General features: G+C 40.5%; 1 protein-coding gene and 1 pseudogene across 11 annotated transcripts in view; both read left to right on the top strand.

Annotated features, from left to right (window-relative positions):
• Nucleotides 1-19417, top strand: part of SCAI (suppressor of cancer cell invasion) — a 201738-nt gene that overhangs the window by 170924 nt on the left and 11397 nt on the right. For all 10 annotated transcript variants that reach the window (XR_013518820.1, XM_035257363.3, XM_078327014.1 and 7 more), the window contains 2 exons: nucleotides 1295-1468; nucleotides 1669-1769. Coding sequence is in view for 9 of the 10 variants with exons in the window: in XM_035257363.3 (XP_035113254.1) it covers nucleotides 1295-1468; nucleotides 1669-1769 (275 nt within the window). In the remaining variant the exon portion in view is untranslated. The remainder of the gene's footprint in view (nucleotides 1-1294; nucleotides 1469-1668; nucleotides 1770-19417) is intronic.
• LOC144576619 (frataxin, mitochondrial pseudogene) lies at nucleotides 1791-19409 on the top strand (annotated as a pseudogene). Its single transcript, XR_013518840.1, has one exon. The product of XR_013518840.1 is annotated as a frataxin, mitochondrial pseudogene (transcript).

Below are 19417 nucleotides of genomic sequence, written 5' to 3'. Positions count from 1 at the left end.
ATATTATATAAAATTACCTTTAGGTTATGTGTATAAGGTACTTATGAAACATATATAAACTTCGTGTTTAGACTTGTGATCTGTCCCCAGGATATCTCATTATGTATATGCAGATATTCCAAAATCCCAAAAAATCCAAAATCCAAAATACTTCTGACCCCAAGCATTTTGGATAAGGGGTACTCAACTGGTACCATCACAAGATTTAAACAGCTGAGTAGCATGAAAGAGCATTCAGTTAACCTCTTAAGAATAAACTAGGGAGGCACATGGATGAAAATAGGGCGATGGCTGGATGTCCACAGTGTCTATGTAGCCGGCTGCAAAAGATACTGAGCCCATGGAACCAACAGGACTTTGTGATGGCTTAGATATGGGGAGGGAAGGCAGGAATAGACTTCCAGGTTTCTGGCTGAGATACTGGTAGAAATGATAATACTTGATGAGAAACATATTTGTAGAGAACAAAAGGGGAAATAATTTTCTTTGAGTTGTTGACATGTTGAGTTTGAGGTGCCTTTGAGAGTTAGGTTGATTATAGTAGCCTAGAGCAGCAGTACATAACTAGAGTGTGAGTCACCTAAGAAATGTAGTGAGTCATAAAATTTTCTAATACTTATGTCAAAAAACAGTAAAAAGAAACAGGTGAAATTAGTGTTAACAGTGATATTTTGTATTAAGGTTTTGAAATCCAGTGTGTATTTTACCTATCTAGTCACATTTTGAGTGTCCAGTATCTATTGCAGGACAGAGCAGTGCTAGACCTAAGGAATTCAATTTAGGCTGCTGATAGAGAATTGGAAACTAGTAGGCATATAAATGTTAACTAAAATCATGGGAGTAAGAGCAGTCAGTAGTGTATGAGACCAAAGAAAGAAACTACTCATATTTAAGGGATAGGAAGAGAAAGAGCAACTAGCAGTAACTCAGAGGAGAATCAAAAAGACTGGCATTTCTAGCACTCATCAGAGAATTCTGTCACAGATAACCCATGATCCAACACTTGCCATACTTGGATGAAATTTGTTAATTGAGGGTAGAAAATGGTAAGAAATATGTTCATTTTTCATTTCTCTTAAGTTTGCTAGGCTCTTCCTTAATTTTGTTCATCAGAAAGCAACATACCTACGGTGTGTTTTTGTAGTTTCATGAAGAAACTGCTTTGTTGAATTATGATTTAGTGATATAACTTTAATTTTATATATTATCAATATATTAAAATGTTCCTCATGTGTATCTCTTATCTTTTGCAAAACTACTATCTATATATATAATAACATGTTTGTTATTACAGATCAATCTCAGCGAGGTAGCCTCTTCACTCTCTTTTTGAACAATCCTCTAATGGCCTTCCTATTTGTCTCTGGATTGTCAAGCATGCGCAGAGGCCTATGGGAAAAGTGTCAAGAATATCTTCGAAAAATCAACCGTGATATTGCCCAGCTACTGACCCATTCACGTTCAATAGGTACCCTCTTAATCTAACTGCACACTTAACAGAATGTACTATCATGGCTTAAAATGGTTACTTATTTTAAATTGTTTGAATTTTTAAAGGTATGTGTCCCAGGCAGGAAAGTTGAGAAGGCTCTGCTGAAGTTTCCTTACCCTTTGAAACGTAATTTCCATTTAAGCATCTTTTTACTGTCACTTTTCTCCTCTTTGCAGATCAGGCATTTCTCCAGTTTTTTGGAGATGAATTTCTTCGCTTGCTCCTCACAAGATTTATCTTTTGTTCAGCCACCATGAGGATGCATAAAATTTTTCGGGTAGGCAAAGAACATTATTAAAGATGAATTTTATCATTTTAGGTATTAAAAACCATGTATCATATTTTGCCTGTATACAATAAGGTTTGGATAAATTGAAAATAATATTTACAAATGTACTGTCACACTGTTCTAAGTTAAAAAAAAATACGTATTCACAAATGAAGATGTAAAGTATAAACATTTACCATATTAAGCCACATCTGAGTGCCTATCCTTTGTTTAAAAGTTGAACATTTTCTGGCTGGATGTGGTGGCTTCTGCCTGTAATCCCAGCACTTTGGGAGGCCAAGGCTGGTGGATGGCTTGAGGTCATGAGTTCAAGACCTGCCTGCCCAACATACTAAAAACCCTTCTCTACTAAAAATAAAAAAATTAGCCAGGTATGGTGGCATGCATCTGTTATCCCAGCTATCTGGAGGCTGAGGCAGGAGGACTGCTTGAACCCAGGAGGCAGAGGTTGAGTGAGCCAAGATCACACTATTGCACTCCAGTCTGGGTGACCACAGCAAAATTCCATCTCAAAAAAAAAAAAAAAAAAAAAAAGTAGAACATTTTTTATACCTCCCTGATCCTATCTTTCTCTCAAATGAAACTCACTTACTAAATTTTATTGATTGATTGATTGGTTTATTTTCAGACAGAGCCATGTTGATGTCTATAACTTATCATTCATTTATTTTGTTTGACCATACAACACTAAATATTATTTTACTATATATTGCAAATTACTTCTTCATTATGCTGATAATGGACATTTGGGTTGTTTCCAAGGTTTTATTATTATATAAATGATGCTGGCCAGGTGCGGTGGCTCATGCCTGTAATCCCAGCACTTTGCAAGGCTGAGGCAGGCAGATCACAAGGACAGGAGTTCAGGACCAGCCTGGCCAACATGATGAAATTTGGTCTCTAATAAAAATACAAAAATTAGCCAGGAGTGGTGGCATGCACCTGTAATCCCAGCTACTCAGGAGGCTGGCACAGGAGAATTGCTTGAGCCCAGGAGGCAGAGGTTGCAGTTAGCCGAGATTATACTGCTGAACTCCAGCCTGGGCAACAGAGCAAGACTCAGTCTCAGAAAAAAAGAAAAAAAAAATGGGGCCAGACAGGGTGGCTTATGCCTGTAATCCCAGGTGGGCAGATCATTTGAGGTTGGGAGTTTGAGACCAGCCTGATTGACCTGGTGAAACCCTGTCTTTACTAAAAATACAAAATTAACTGGGCGTGGTGGCACATGCCTGTAGTCCCAGCTACTTGGGAGGCTGAGGCAAGAGAATTGCTTGAACCTGGGAGGCACAGGTTGAGGTAAGCTGAGGTCGTGCCGTTGCATTCCAGCCAGGGCAACAAGAGCGATACCCTGACTCAAAAAAAAAGATACTGTGAAATTCTTGTATACGTTTCCTGGTACACATATATAAGATTTTCTCTGAATAATATACCTATTAGTAGAATTGCAGATCAGAGGATATAAGCATATTTAACTTTACTAGATAATGCCAGACTGTTTTCCAAAGCGGTGAATCAGTATATACTCATCCTAGCAGGATGTAAGTGTTGCTATTTCTGTAATCCCTCCTTTCCAACACTTGTTGCAGTCATACTTTATAGTTTTTGTGACTCTGGTGAGTGTAAAGTGGTAGGTCATTGTGGTTTTAATTTTTATTTCCAGGATTACTGTTGAGGTTGAGCAACTTCTCACATGTGTTCTTCTGTGTTTTTCTTTGTAAATAACGTGTTCAAATCTTTTGCTTGACTTGATAATCCACTTTGCTAGCTGTTGCTTTTTTGTGTATGCATTTACCTATACAATACTTCATTGAGGTTTTAAATATTTTAGCCATTATATTTTTCACTTTTGTAAGTAACATTTTTTTCAAATATGACTGAACATTTAAAAAATATTTTGCAGCTTTTGATTTCAAAGTATTTTTTTTTCCATTTTATAATGATAATTTTAAAATGTAAAAGAACTATGCAATGGACCAGGCACAGTGGCTTATACCTGCAATCTCAGCACTTTGGGAAGCCAAGACAGGAAGGTCACTTCAGGCTAGGAATTTGAGACCAGCCTGGGCAACATAGTGAGAACTCGTTTCCATAAAGAAATTTTAAAAATTAGCCAGGTGTAGTGTTATGTGCCTGTAGTCTCCCTTCAGGAGGCTAAGGTGGAAGAATTGCTTGAGCCCAGGAGTTTGAGACTGCAGTGAGCTCTGATTGTGCCATTGCATGGGCCAACTGGGCAGGTCCACTTAGACACAATTTTTAAAAAATAAATATATTGGAAAAATTTTAGAGATTTGCAATAATTTGAAAAACAAATGAACTACATAGCCTAGAAATGTTGAAAACATTGCTAACCCGGGCCCCACAGCCAGCAGAGTTGGCCCCACTCTGTGACCACCGGGGCCTGTGCACCGGAATCGCCGTGGCCTGTGCACCCTGCCTCACCAGTTTGAACCTCCATGGCCTCAACCAGATTTGGAATGTCAAAAGCAGAGTGTCTATTTGAGGAATTTGAGGAAATCGGGAACTTTGGGCCACTCAGGCTCTCTAGATGAGACCACCCATGAAAGACTAGCAGAAGAAACACTAGACTCCTTAGCAGAGTTTTTTGAAGACCTTGCAGACAAGCCATACATGTTTTTTAAGGACTATGATGTTTTCTTGGGAGTAAACTGCTAAACTGGGTAGAGATCTAAGAACCTACGTGATCAATAAGCAGACGCCAAACAAGCAAATCGGGTTATCTTCTCCATCAGGTGGACGCAAGTGTTATGACTGGACTGGGAAAAACTGGGTGTACTCCCACGATGGTGATGGCATGTCCCTCCATGAGCTGCTGGCTCACTAAAGTCTCAAAAACCAAACTGGACTTGTCTTCCTTGGCCTATTCCAGGAAAGACTCATGTTGCCTAGCCCAGTTTTAAGGACATTAAAAGCTGTCAGACAAAGAACCCAGCTTCATTATGAAGCTGAGGTCTGTTTTTTTTTTTCATTCCTGCTTTTGAGGACAGTTGGGCTATGTGTAACAGCTCTGTGGAAAGAGTGTGTTGCCTCTTACCTTGCCCCCAAGTTCTGATTTTTAATTTCTATGAAAGATTTTTTTGGATTCACTGATTTCCTCCCTCACATGATATCCCTTATATTTTATAATGTCTTATGCCTATACCTAAATATAATAACCTTTAAAAAAGCAAAATGATAAGAAGGAAAAATTCCAGGAGAAATGAGTTGTTTTCACTCTTCATTCTTTGAAGGATTTACTACAAGAAGTACATGAAGAGCAGCTGGTCAGCCTGCTCACTGTTCTGTCTCAAAATGAGACACGTTAAAGGGGAGTCTACAAATGTTCATAGGCTTCTTTCATAGTGTAAGCACTTCTGAGCTCTTTAGTATTGAAGTGTTGAAAGCAACTCACATGGGAAGACCATTTCTTATTTGTGCTTTGTGACTGCCTGGGTGTGGCCTGTACTGGGTTGTCCAGGGAGACCTAGTGCTGTTTCTTCCACATATTCACTTGCGTGCATATACATATTTTTTCAATTTAAGGGTTAGTACGGAATCAGCTGCTACAAGAATGCAAAAAATCTTCCAAAGACAAGAAAGGAGGAAAAAAAGCCATTTTCATGAGCTGAGTGCTGTAGCATAATAAAATCATGGAGCTGAGGAGGTGCTTTCTACATGTCAAGGCAGGTATAAAGTGATGCTCATGCTCATGTTGATAGAAAGAGCCCTGGTCCTAGACATAGTTCAGCCACAAAGTAGTTGTCCCTTTGTGGACAAGTTTTCCAAACTCCCTGGACCTCTGCTTTCCCATCTGTTAATTGAGAGGATAGAGTATGGTTGATTCATAGCATTCAGTGGTCCTGTCAAGCAGCCTAACAGGCTACCTTTAATTCTCATTGGGTAGATGAGGGGATGACAAACAACAATGTTAAAGCTATATGGGAAACATTGTTATTGGTGTTGCCCTATCCGGATTTCAGTTGAATTCATGTAAAAATAATAGTCATCCTTTATCGTACCCTCATTGGGTTAAGCCCGTTACACCATATTACCACATTTTAATTTTTACCAACCTGCACTTTTTATATGAAGCAACAAGGCTCCAGGACATGAAAACTCATACAAAGTTATGCTCATGTGATATTATTTTCTTACTTAAAGAAGGATTTATGGCTGGGCGCGGTGGCTCAAGCCTATAATCCCAGCACTTTGGGAGGCCGAGGCGGGTGGATCACGAGGTCAAGAGATCGAGACCATCTGGGTCAACATGGTGAAACCCCATCTCTACTAAAAATACAAAAACTAGCTGGGCATGGTGGCACGTGCCTGTAATCCCAGCTACTCAGGAGGCTGAGGCAGGAGAATGGCTTGAACCCAGAGGCGGAGGTTGCGGTGAGCCAAGATCGCGCTATTGCACTCCATCCAGCCTGGGTAACAAGAGTGAAACTCCGTCTCAAAAAAAAAAAAAAAGAATTTATTAGTGACAAGTTTGTATTAATTTGTAGCAAAGTCTTTTCCAATGCGTGAATAAAAACACATTCCATTATAGTAGAAACAAACAAACAAAAACTCAAGCTGGGAGCAGTGGCATATACCTACAGTCCTAGCTACTCAGGAGGCTGAGACAGGAGGATTGCTTGAAGCCAGGAATTGGAGATCAGCCTGGAAAACGTAGCAAGATCCTAGCTCTTAAAAAAACACCCAAAAAAAGGCCGGGTGCAGTGGCTCACGCCTGTAATCCCAGCACGTTGGGAGTCTGAGGCGAGTGGATCACGAGGTCAAGAGATCGAAACCATCCTGGTTGGAATCGTGAAACCCCATCTCCACTAAAAAAATATAAAAATTAGCTGGGCGTGGTGGCGCATGCCTGTAGTCCCAGCTACTCAGGAGGCTGAGGCAAGAGAATTGCTTGAACCAAGGAGGCGGAGGTTGCAATGAGCCGTGATTGTGCCACTGCACTCCAGCCTGGCCTCTGGCAACAGCGAGACTCTGTCTAAAAAAAACCAAAACACACACACACACACACACATACACACAAGTCTTCATAATAAAACAGTATAAACAAAAGCTAAATAAGTAAAATATTTTCTTTCTTCTAAAGTAAAATTATTTTTCAAGTCTGATGGAAATGTTTAAGTACAGTAGGCCAGTGCATGAGAAAATAAATAAAATATTACCAAAAAATTAAGAAAACAGTATGTCATGAATACATAAAATATATGAAGACTAATCTATTTTATTATTTACTACTATAAAATATATGTAAATCTATTATTAATGATTATAATTTGTACACACACTTACCATATATGGTATCATTCACAGTCCAGAGAAATGTAAACAAAAGTAATGATGCAATATTAAATCATAACTACATAAAATCACTGTAGGCCAGGCGCGGTGGCTCACACCTGTAATCCCAGCACAGTGGGAGTCCGAGGCGGGTGGATCACGAGGTCAAGAGATCGAGACCATCCTGGTCAACAAGGTGAAACCCCATCTCTACTAAAAGTACAAAAATTAGCTTGGCATGGTCGTGCGTGCCTGTAGTTCCAGCTACTCGGGAGGCTGAGGCAGGAGAATTGCTTGAACCCAGGAGGCGGAGGTTGCGGTGAGCCGAGATCACGCCATTGCACTCCAGCCTGGGTAACAAGAGCGAAACTCCATCTCAAAAAAAAAAAATCACTGTAGTGCCTAATGTACTACTGTAATAATTTTGTAGTCACATCCTGTTGCTCTGGCAGTGAGCTCAAGTGTTGCAAGTACTGCTTAAAATGCATATCATCTCCATGAGCAGTTTGTCTCTCCAGTAAATTGTGTATTGTAATAAAAAGTGATCTCTCGCAGTTCTTGCATATTTTTAATTGTGTTAGTGCAGTACTATAAATATTGCATACTAAGATGAGACTCGTATGAAGTGATGCATCAGGTGCTCCCAAGAAGCAAAGGAAAGTCATGACATTACTGGAAAAAGTTGAATTGCTGGATATGTACCATAGATCAAGGTTTGTCATTTTGGTTGCCTGCCATTTCAAGATAAATTTATCCAGTAAGGAATATTGTAAAAAAAGAAACGGAAATTTATGAAGCCATCCCAGCAGGCATGAAAACCTTGCACTTTTTGTGAAATACCTTTTTGTCTCATAACGAAAATGTAGCGTTTATGTGGGTGCAAGGTTACTATAAGACATACTTTAGGCTGGGCGTGGTGAGTCATGCCTATAATCCCAGCATTTCAGGAGGCTGAGGTGGGTGGACCACCTGAGGTCACCTAAGATCACAGGAGTTCAAGACCAGCCTGACCAATATGGTGAAACCTTGTCTCTACTAAAAGTACAAAAAATACTTGGGCATGGTGGTGTGCCTCTCTAGTCCCAGATACTTGGAAGGCTAAGACAGGAGAAATTCTTGAACTCAGGAAGTGGAGGTTGCAGTGAGCTGAGATCATGCCATTGCACTCCAGCCTGGGTGACAGAGCAAGACTCCATATTAAAAAAACAAAAAAAGATATATATATTACGATTTGAGAAAAAGCTAACTCATTATATAACAACTTGAAGCAAAAGGCAAGTGAAGGATCCAAAGCTGGAGAATTAAATTCTGGCAAAAGGTGGTTTGATAATTTTCAGAAGAGCTTTGGCTTTAAAAATGTTAAGAATGGGCCGGGCGTGGTGGCTCAAGCCTGTAATCCCAGCACTTTGGGAGGCTGAGGCGGGTGGATCACGAGGTCAACAGATCGAGACCATCCTGGAAACCCCGTCTCTACTAAAAATATAAAAAATGAGTTGGGCATGGTGGCACGTGCCTGTAATCCTAGCTACTCGGGAGGCTGAGACAGGTGAATTGCCCAAACCCAGGAGGTGGAGGTTGCGGTGAGCCGAGATCACGCCATCGCACTCCAGCCTGGGTAACAAGAGGGAAACTCCGTCTCAAAAAAAAAAAAAAAAATGTTAAGAATGAGAAGCAGCTTCTGCCAACCAAGAGGCAGCAGACAAGTTCCCAGGTGCCATTGAGGAGAAAGGATACCTGTCTGAACAGGTTTTTAGTGCAGAAGGTAGTACCCTTTTCTGGAAAAAACTGCCACAAAGGAGGTTTATTAGTAAGGAAGAGAAGTGAACACCAGGATGTAACACAGGAAGGGATAGACAACTCTGTTATTTTGTGCAAATGCACTTGGGTTTATGATCAAGACAGTCCTTATCTATAAAGCTGCTAATGCACCTTGAGAGAAAAGATAAACACCAGCTGCCAGTACAACAAGAAGGTCTCAATGTGGTCAAGCGTGGTGTAATTCCAGCACTTTGGGAGGCCAAGTCAGACAGATCATGAGGTCAAGAGATCGAGATCATCCTGGCCAACATGGTGAAATCCTGTCTGTACTAAAAATACAAAAATTAGCTGGGTGTGGTGGCATGCGCCTGTGGTCCCAGCTACTTGGGAGGCTGAGGCAGGAGAATTACTTGAACCCAGGAAGCGGAGGTTGCAGTGAGCCAAGATTGCACCAGTGCACTCTGGCCTGGCAACAGAGCGAGACTGTCTCAAAAAAAAAAAAAAAAAAAAAAAAAAGTCTGGACAACAGGAACTTTTTTTCCAGATTGGTTTTGTTGATGCTTTGTCCCTGATCAGGAAGTACCTTGCCCGTAAGGTACTACCTTTTAAATTTGTTTTCATTCTTGACAATGCCTCTGGCTATCCAGAACCCCATTAATTCAATACTGAAGGTGTCAAAATGGCCCCAAACACAATGTTAGCCTCTAGATCAGGGGGTCATAAAGACCTTTAAGGTTCATTACACAGAGAACTCTATGGAAAGTGTTACCAAAACTATGGAAGAGAACCCCCAATGGAGAGAAATCATGAAAGCTTGAAAGGATTCCACCATTGGAAATGCCATCATTATTATAGAAAAAGCCTTGAAAGCCATCAAGCCTGAAACAATAAATTCCTGCTAGAGAAAACTGTCCAGATGTTGCGCATGACTTCACAGGATTTGTGACAGTCAAGGAAATCATGAAAGAGATTGTCGATGTGGCAAAAAGGGTTGGGAAGAAAGGGTTTCAAGATACAGATCTTGGAGAGGTTCAAGAGCTAAAGGACACCACACCAGAAGAATTAACAGAAGATGACTTGGGGTGGATATGAATGTTTCTGAACCAGTGCCAGGAAGAAGACATAGAAAAAGCAGGAAGAAAACAAATTCACATTAGACAATCCTGCAGAAGGGCTTAGATTATTCAGGATTGGACTTTTGACTTCTATGACATGGATGCTTCTATGATAATGGGCACTGATATGAAAGTAAATAGTGAAAGGATTGGTGCCATAAAGAAACATTTTAGAGAAATGAAAAAGCAAAAATATCAGACACAAATTATGCATAAAATTACACCCAGTTGCCTGTCTCTGCTGCCTCCCCTTCCACCTCTGCCACCTCTCCTCTCTGCCATGCCTGAGACAACAGGACCAACCTCTCCTCCTCCTCCACAGCCTACTCAATGTGAAGGCAATGAGGATGAAGACCTTTGTGATAATCCACTTCCATTTAATGAATAGTAAATATATTTTCTCTTCCTTATGATTTTCTTTTTTGTTTGTTTGTTTTAAGACAGAGTCTCGCTGTCACCTAGGCTGGAGTGCAGTGAGCAGAGATGGCACCACTGCAACCTCCGACTCCCTGGTTCAAGGGATTCTCCTTCCTCAGCCTCCTGAGTAGCTGGGACTACAGGCATATGCCACCATACCCAGCTAATTTTTGTATTTTTAGTAGAGACAGGGTTTCACCATGTTGGCCAGGATGGTCTTGATCACCTGACCTCATCATCCATCCGCCTTAGCCTCCCAAAGTGCTGGAATTACAGGCATGAGCCACTGTGGCCGTCCCCACCACCACCACCCCTTTTTTTTTAAGACAGAGCCTTGCTCTGTCATCATGAGGCTGGAGTGCAATGGCGCCATCTTGGCTCACTGCAACCTCCACCTCCTGTGTTCAAGCAATTATCCTGCCTCAGCCTCCCGAATAGCTGGGATTACAGGCATGCACCACCATGCCCAGCTAATTTTTGTTTTTTTTTTTTATTAGAGACAAGGTTTCACCATATTGGCCAGGCTGCTTTCAAACTCATGACCTTTCAAACTCCTGACCTCAGGTGATCGACCCACCTCGGCCTCCCAAAGTGTTGGGATTATAGGCATGAACCACTGCACCCAGCCCCATCTTATTTTTTAATGCATTTTGAAGTAAATTGTGGACATCACCCACAAACACTGTATCATGCATATATATTTATCTATGTATAAAATGTTTACTTTTTTTTTTAATGAGATAGATCTTCCTATGGGCACTTCTGGATTCAAGCTGTCCTCTCACCTCAGCATCCCACATTGCTGGAACTATAGGCACATTGCCACTGTGCCCAACTACTAATTTTTTCTTTTTAAATTGAGACAGGGTCTCTGTCATGCAGGTTGAAGTACAGTGATGCAGTTGTACCTCACTGCAGCCTCAGTCTCCTGAGCTCAAGCCATCCTCCGGCTTCTAGCCCCCTGAGTAGCTGGGACCATAGGTGTGCACTACCACACCCAGCTAATTTTTAAATTTTTTTGTAGGGATGGGTTTTGCTTCTTTGCCCAGGGTGGACTCAAACTTCTGACCTCAAGCAGTTCTTCGACGTTGGCCTCTGAAAGTGAAGTAACAGGCATGAGCCACTGTGCCCCACCTACTAATCCTTTCTTTTTTTTTTTTTGAAATGGAGTCTTGCACTGTAGCACAGTCTGGAGTGCAGTGGTGCGATCAGCTCACTGTAACCTCTGCCTCTCGGGCCCTGGTTCAAGCAATTTTCCTGCCTCAGCCTCCAGAGTAGCTGGGATTGCAGGCATGCGCCACTGTGCCCAGCTATTTTTTTTTTTTTTTTGTATTTTAGTAGAGACGGGTTTTCACCATGTTGGCCAGGCTGGTCTTGAACTCCTGACCTCGTGATCTGCCCATCTCAGCCTCCCAAAGTGCTGGGATTACAGGCGTGAGCCACCACGCTCTGCCTACTCATTCTTTCTTATGTAAAGTTTACATACAGTGAAATGCACAAAATTAAAGTATACCATTAAGCAAGTTTTGAGGAAATAAATATACCTGTGTAATCTAAACCTTTTTGAATTCATACAAGGTAGCATCATTCCGGAGTGTTTCTTTCATACCCCTTTTTAGTCCCCTACCCATTACCTCAGAAGCTCACTCTTGATTGTTTTGGTCAAGATTACTTGCACCTGTTCATGAACTCAAATCACACAGTATGGACTCTTGTGTAAACCTTCTGTGACTAAGCACATGCATTGTTCTTGAGATTCATCCCTGTTGTCCCAGGTATCCGTATATCATTCCTTTTTGTTATTGAGTAATATTCCATTGTCTGAATATACCAGTTTAGGCATTCTCCTCCTGATTAACACATGGGCAGTTTTACAGGGTATTACAGGCCAGGGCATGTGGCTCATGCCTGTAATCTGAACACTTCAGAAGGCCAAGGCTGGAGGATCACTTGAGCCCAGGAGTTCGATTTTACAGTGACTTATGATCACGCACTGCATTCCAGCCTGGGCAACAGGGAGTCCCTATCTCAAATAAGTAAATAAATAAAATAGTTGACTAATAGAAACAAAACTGCTTTTTATTATAAATAAAGAGGCTTGTATAAGTGTTTGCACAGACATTTCTTTTGAATTTTTTTGGTCATAGTATGGGTATGTGTTTAGTTTTATAAGAAATTGCAGCTGGGTGTGGTGGCTTATGCCTGTAATCCCAGCACTTTGCGAGGCCGAGGCGGGCGGATCACAACGTCAGGAGATCGAGACCATCCTGGCCAATATGGTAAAACCACGTCCCTATTAAAAAGACAAAAAAATTAGCTGGGCGTGGTGGTGCACCCCTGTAGTCCCAGCTACTTGGGAGGCTGAGGCAGGAGAATTGCTTGAACCTATGAGGCGGAGGTTGCAGTGAGCTGAGATCACTCCACTGCACGACAGCCTGAGCGGCGGTGCGAGACTTTGTCTCAATTAAAAAAAAGAGAAATTGCTAGACCTTTTCTCAAAGTGGTTGCACCATAGTTACATTTTCATCAGTAGCTTTTGAAAGTTGCTTTTCATTCTTGCCAACATTGTTGTCAGACTTTTAAATCTGCCCATTCTGATAGATAATATGTAAAGGTATTTACATTTTAAATTTCATCAAAATTTAAAAACATAAAATTTCATCAAAATTAGGTTTAGTTGAATGCAAATTGAAGATATAATGAAAAATATAATAGTGTTTTCTTGTTTGTGTTTTTGTGTATTTTCCCAGAAATCTTTACCTAGTTACAAAGGTTGGTTGTTTGTTTCTTTGTTTTTGAAACAGTCTCCGTCACCCAGGCTGGAGTTCAGTGGCATGATCTCAGCTCATTGCAACCTCCGCCTCCCAGGTTCAAGCAATTCTCCTTCCTTAGCCTCCTGAGTAGCTGGAATTATAGGTGCCTGCCACCACACCCAGCTAATTTTTTGGGTATTTTTAGTAGAGATGGGTTTCACCATGTTGGACAGGCTGATCTCGAATTTCTGCCTGGCCTCCCAAAGTGCTGGGATTACAGGCATGAGCCACTGCACCTGGCCTTCTCCCATGTTTCCATGTTTTCTTCTAGGAGTTTTATAGTTTTAGCTTTTTAAATTTTATTCATTTATTTTTTGAGACCGAGTCTTGCTCTGTTGCCCAGACTGGAGTGTAGTGGCATATAAGCTTTCTTATATGTTCCTTAAGATTTTCTATGTTTCAGCTCACTGCAACCTCCACCTCCTGGGTTCAAGCAATTCTCTTGCCTCAGCCTCCCAAGTAGCTGGAATTACAGGCACATGTCACCATGCCTGGTTAATGCCCCACTAATTTTTTTATTTTTATTTTTAGTAGAGACAGGGTATTGCCATGTTGGTCAGGCTGGTCTTGAACTCCTGACCTTGTGATCCACCCACCTTGGCCTCCCAAAGTGATGGGATTACAGGTGTAAGCCACCTTGCCCAGCCTATAGTTTTAGCTTTTACATGTAGGTCTATGGTTTATTTTGAGTTAATTTTTGTTTACAGTGTGAGATAAAGTTTTTTAATATGGATATACTAAAAATCCATATTAAAATGTAATTCCAAGTTGTTCTAGTACCATATGTTGAAAAGATTTTTCTTTTCCCATTGAGATACTTTGGTAACTTTGTTGAAAATCAATTAAGCATATATGTATAGGGATATTTCTGAACTCTAAATTCTGTTCCATTGATTTACAGAATTTGTTTCAAATACACTACTGCCTTTACTACTGTAGCTTTAAAAAAGTCTTAAAATCTGGCCAGGCACAGTGGCTCATGCTTGTAATTCCACCACTCTGGGAGGCCAAGGCAGATGGTTCATGAGATCGGAGTTCAAGACCAGCCTGACCAACATGGTAAAACTCTGTCTCTACTAAAAATTAAAAAAAAAAAATTAGCCAGGCATGATGGCGTACACCTGTACTCCCAGCTACTCAGGAGGCTGAAGTAGGAGAATTGCTGGAAACCAGGAGGCTGAGGTTGCAGTGAGCCGAGATTGCCCAGCCTGGGCAATGGAGCGAGACTCCATCTCAAAAAAACACTCTTAAAATCTGATAGGGAGAGTCCTCTTCCCCAAAAGATTTTAAGTGTTTTGGTTGTTTTAATTCCTTTGTACTTCTGTATGAATTTTAGCATCCTTGTCACATTTTGCTTGGAATTACATTAAAAATCTACGTATAATTCACCTCTGGGGAATTACTATTTTAATAATATTGAATCTTTTGGTCAATAATTATGGCATATATCCTCATTTACTTAAATATTTTGTTTCTTTCATCAGGATTTTATAGTTTTTATCATACAGGTCTCGCATGTGTCTTATAATTTATTCCAAAGTATTTTATGTTTTGATATGCTTTAAAAATTGAGTTATTTGGCTGGACATTTTTGGAAGCTGAGGCAGGCAGATCACTTGAGCCCAGGAGTTCAAGACCAGCTGGGCAACATGGTGAAACCCCGTGTCTACAAAAAGTACAAAAAATTAACTGAGTATGGTGGCACATCCCCAGAGCCCTAGCTACCTGGGACGCTGAGATAATAGGATCACTTGAGCCCGGGAGGTCAAGGCTACAGTGAGCCATGATCGTGTCACTGCTCTCCAGCCTGGGTGAAAGAATGAGAGACCCTATCTCAAAAAAATAAGTAAATACAGTTGACCTTGTATCCTGCCAGTCTTGCTAAATGTACTTGTTAGTTCTTTTAGCTTTCTTATATGTTCCTTAAGATTTTCTATATACATTTGTCTATTTTGGCTTTTGTTGCCATGGCTTTTGGTGTTTTAGTCATGAAGTCCTTGCCCATGCCTAGGTCCTGAATGGTATTCCTTAGGTTTTCTCCTAGGGTTTTTATGGTGTTGGGTCTTATGTTTAAATCTTTAATCCATCTGGAGTTAATTTTTGGTAAGGTGTAAGGAAGGGTCCAGTTTCAGCTTTCTGAATATGTGATGTTCCCCTCCCTGTGTTCATGTGTTCTCACTGTTCAACACCCACTTATGAGTAAGAACATGCGGTGTTTGGTTTTCTGTTCTTGTGTCAGTTTGCTGAGAATGATGGTTTCCAGCTTTATCCGTCTCCTTGCAAAGGATATGAACTCATCCTTTTTTATGGCTGTATAGTATTCCATGGTGTATATGTGCCACATTTTCTTTATTCAATCTCTCATTGATGAGCATTTGGGTTGGTTCCAAGTCTTTGCTACTGTGAACAGTGCCACAATAAACACACATGTGCATGTGTCTATAATAGCATGATTTATAATCCTTTGGGTATATACTAAAAAATGGGATTGCTGGGTCAAATGGTATTTCTATTTCTTGATCCTTGAGGAATCGCCACACTGTCTTCTACAATGGTTGAACTAATTTATATTCCCACCAACAGTTTAAAGTGTTCCTATTTCTTCATATTCTTTTTAGCGTCTGTTGTCTCCTGATTTTTTAATGATTGCCAGAATCTTGCTCTGTTGCCCAGACTGGCGTGCAGTGGTGAAATCTCTGCTCACTGCAACTTCTGCCTCCTGGGTTCAAGCGATTCTCCTGCCTCAGCCTCCTGAGTAGCTGAGATTACAGACACCCACCACCACACTCAACTAATTTTTGTATTTTTCAGTAGAGTCTAAAAAATAAATCAGGCTACTGCGTCCAGCCTTATTTATTTTAAATTTTTGAGACAGGGTCTTGCTCTGTTGTCCAGGCTGGCCTGGAAATCCTGAGCTCAAGAGATCTCCTGTCTCCATCTTCTGAGTAGCTGTTTCTCTTTTCTATTTCATTTATTTCTATTCATACTTTATTATTTTTTTCCTTTTTACTTTACTTTATATTAATTCTAGTGTTTTAAGCTTGGATCTCAAACCTGTCTTCTCTTCTAATACATTTATGTTTGTTTGTTTGTTTGTTTATTTATTTATTGAGACTGAGTTTCACTCTCTTGCCTAGACTGGAGTGCATTGGTGCAATTTTGGCTCATGGCAACTTCTGGCTCTTGGACTCAAGTGATTCGCCTGCCTCAGCCTCCTGAGTGGGACTACAGGTGTACACCACCACACCTGGCTAATTTTTTGTATTTTTAGTAGAGATAGGGTTTCACCATGTTGGCCAGGCTGGTTTTAAATTCCTGACCTCAGGTGATCCTTCTGCCTCGGCCTCCCAGTGTGCTGGGATTACAGGTGTGAGCCACTGCACCAGCCACCTTTTATTTTTGACCACATATTATATGACTTATTTATGTGGAGTGTCCAGAATAAGCAAATTTGTAGATACCAGAAGCAGATGAGGGGTTATCCAGGGCTGAGGGAGGAGACTGGGGCAAATGGGGGAGGGATCTGCTAGAGAATAAAGGGCTTCCTTTGGGGGTGATGAAGTGCTCTAAAATTGGTTGTGGTGATAAACAACTTTCTGGATATAATAAATGCCACTGAATTGTACACATTAAATGGGTGAATTGTATGGTATGTTAGTTGTATATTAGTAAAACTGTTACAAAGAAATACAGTCTGCCTCTTGCTAGCTGTATGACATTGAAGAGTGATCTCACCTCTCCTAGCCTTAGTTTATGTATCTGTAAAATGGTAACAGAAGCTACCTCATGAGATTGCTATGATGTTTCAATGGGAGGATTGTGTAACTACTGAGCATAGAAGTGCTTACCTTTTAAGCATTGCTTTAACTGTATAATTTCAGTTTTAAAATTTATTCAGATTTTTTTGATCCAGCATATGAATTATCTCGGCAGTGGTTTTATCTGCACTTGAAAAGAATTCAGTGTATTCTGGTATTACTAGATGGAATTATATAAAAATGTCAGTTTGTTCAATTTGATATTAAACTAATTTGAAGAGTGTTCTCTGTATCTTCTGCATTCTTTTTGATTTTCTCTCTGCTCTTTCAATTTCTGAAACAGTAGTATTTAAACCTCTAATCATGGCTGGGTACAGTGGCTCGTGCCTACAATCCCAGTGATTTGGGATGCTGATGCGGGTAGATTGGTTGAGCTTAGGAGTTTAAGATCAGTATGGCCAACATGACAATACCCTATTTCTACAAAAAATACAATATTTAGCTGGCCATGGTTACGCATACCTGTAGTGCCAGCTACTTGGGAGGGAGCCTGAGATGGGAGGATCACTTGAACCCAGGAGGTTGAGGCTGCAGTGAGTTGTGATCATGCCAGTGCACTCCAGCCTGGGCAACACAGTGAGATTCTGTCTCAAAAAAGTTTTTATTTTTGTAATGTGAGATAAGTGAGTCCTATAGGCAGAGAGAGAGAAGTTAACATTTACGTGCATGAACTGTTGCATGAGATATATAGAAAAGAAGTAACTTCTTTAGGGAATTTTAAATGTATGGCAGGATTAAAGTTTATAGAACTGACCAAAGGAAGAATAATTTCTAAGTGGGGCGTGGTGACTCATGCCTGTAATCCCAGCACTTTGGGAGGCCAAGGTGGGCGGATCACCTGAGTCAGGACTTCAAGACCAGCCTGGCCAACATGGCAAAACCCCGTCTCTTCTAAAAATACAAAAAATTAGCTGGCGTGGTGGCAGGTGCCTGTAATCCCAGCTACTCAGGAGGCCAAGGCAGGAGAACTGCTTGACCTGGGAGGTGGAGGCTACAGGAAGCCAAGATTATGCTATTGCAATCCAGCCTGGGCAACAGAGCAAGACTCTGTCTTTAAAAATAAAACAAAACAATTTCTAAATGAGAATTACCCAGTTCTTGAAATTGTCTTCTTTTGTTTCCATGTCAAACTTTTCCATGTCAATTTTTTTCTTTTATTATTTTTTCTGCTTGCTTTCTTATTTTTTGAGACAGAGTCTCACTCTGACGCCTAGGCTGGAGTGCAGTGGCGCAATCTTAGCTCACTGTTACCTCCACCTCCAGGATTCAAGTAATCCTCCTGCCTCAGCCTCCCATGCTTGCTTTTTTCTTCTGATTTTTCTCTACCATTTTTATCCCTCCTTAACTCTCTTCACTGTCTTTGCTAATATTCTTAGAAATCTCATTCATTTTCATAGCTTCAGTTTTTATCTCCATGAAGATTCTATCAGTATTTACATACACTCAAACTTGTCTTCTGAGATACTGCCCTGAATTTGCAAATTCTGTTTGAGGGGCGGTTCTGTCATTATCATATTGCCTCAAATAAAATATACCTAAAACCTGAAGCCTTATACTCTCCCCAAATTAGCTCATCCTGTACCTCACCTTTTCATTCAGAAGCTCCCCAGCCTTCTCTCAAGTCATCATGTGTTCCTGGAATCTTAGTCATTTTTGATACCTCCCTATTCTATAATTAATTGCCAAGGCCCATTAATTTGAGCTTGTCAATGCTTCTCATGTCTTTTCCCTCTTATTTCTTTTTTTAAGACAGGGTCTCACTGTGTTGTACAGGCTAGAGTATAGTGACATGATCACAGCTTACTTCAGCTTTGACCTCCTGGGCTCAAGCAGTCCCCCTGCTTTAGTCTCCCAAGTAGCTAGGAACACAGACATGGCACCACTACACCCAGCTTATTTTTTTATTTTTGACTTTTTTATAGAGATGGGAGTCCACTGTGTCACCCAGGCTGGTCTCAAACTCCTAAATTCAAGCAACCCTTCTGCCTCTGCCTCCCAAAGTGCTGGGATTACAGGCATGAGCCACCATGGCCAGCCACCCCAGCCTCATTTTAATTTCCAAAGCAATATCTTTTTATTTGTTTAACAGATACTCGTTGAAATTCTAAATGTGTTCGGATTTTTCCCCCCCAATAGCATGAATTATATGGTTTCCACATAATACAGATCATAGTGCCTAGCAACAATAGACCTCAGTAAGCATTTGTGAATAACTCATTAAATGAATATATTACATTGAACCATATGAAATTGTCATTTTTAGAAGTCAAAATGGTTAAATATCAGCAATTCAATATTCAACAAATATATTAATAAGAATTATTTCAATATAAAAGAGAAAATGCATATTATATTACTCCTTGACACTGTATCAATGTGTATAATTTTCTTTCATTGGACTATAAAACTTGACTTTTCTCTTCTTT

Source organism: Callithrix jacchus, chromosome 1 (genome assembly GCF_049354715.1).
Source record: "Callithrix jacchus isolate 240 chromosome 1, calJac240_pri, whole genome shotgun sequence".
Lineage (NCBI taxonomy): Eukaryota > Metazoa > Chordata > Mammalia > Primates > Cebidae > Callithrix > Callithrix jacchus.
Note: the sequence above shows the minus strand (reverse complement) of the source record. Positions and strands in the feature narration are given on the sequence as shown.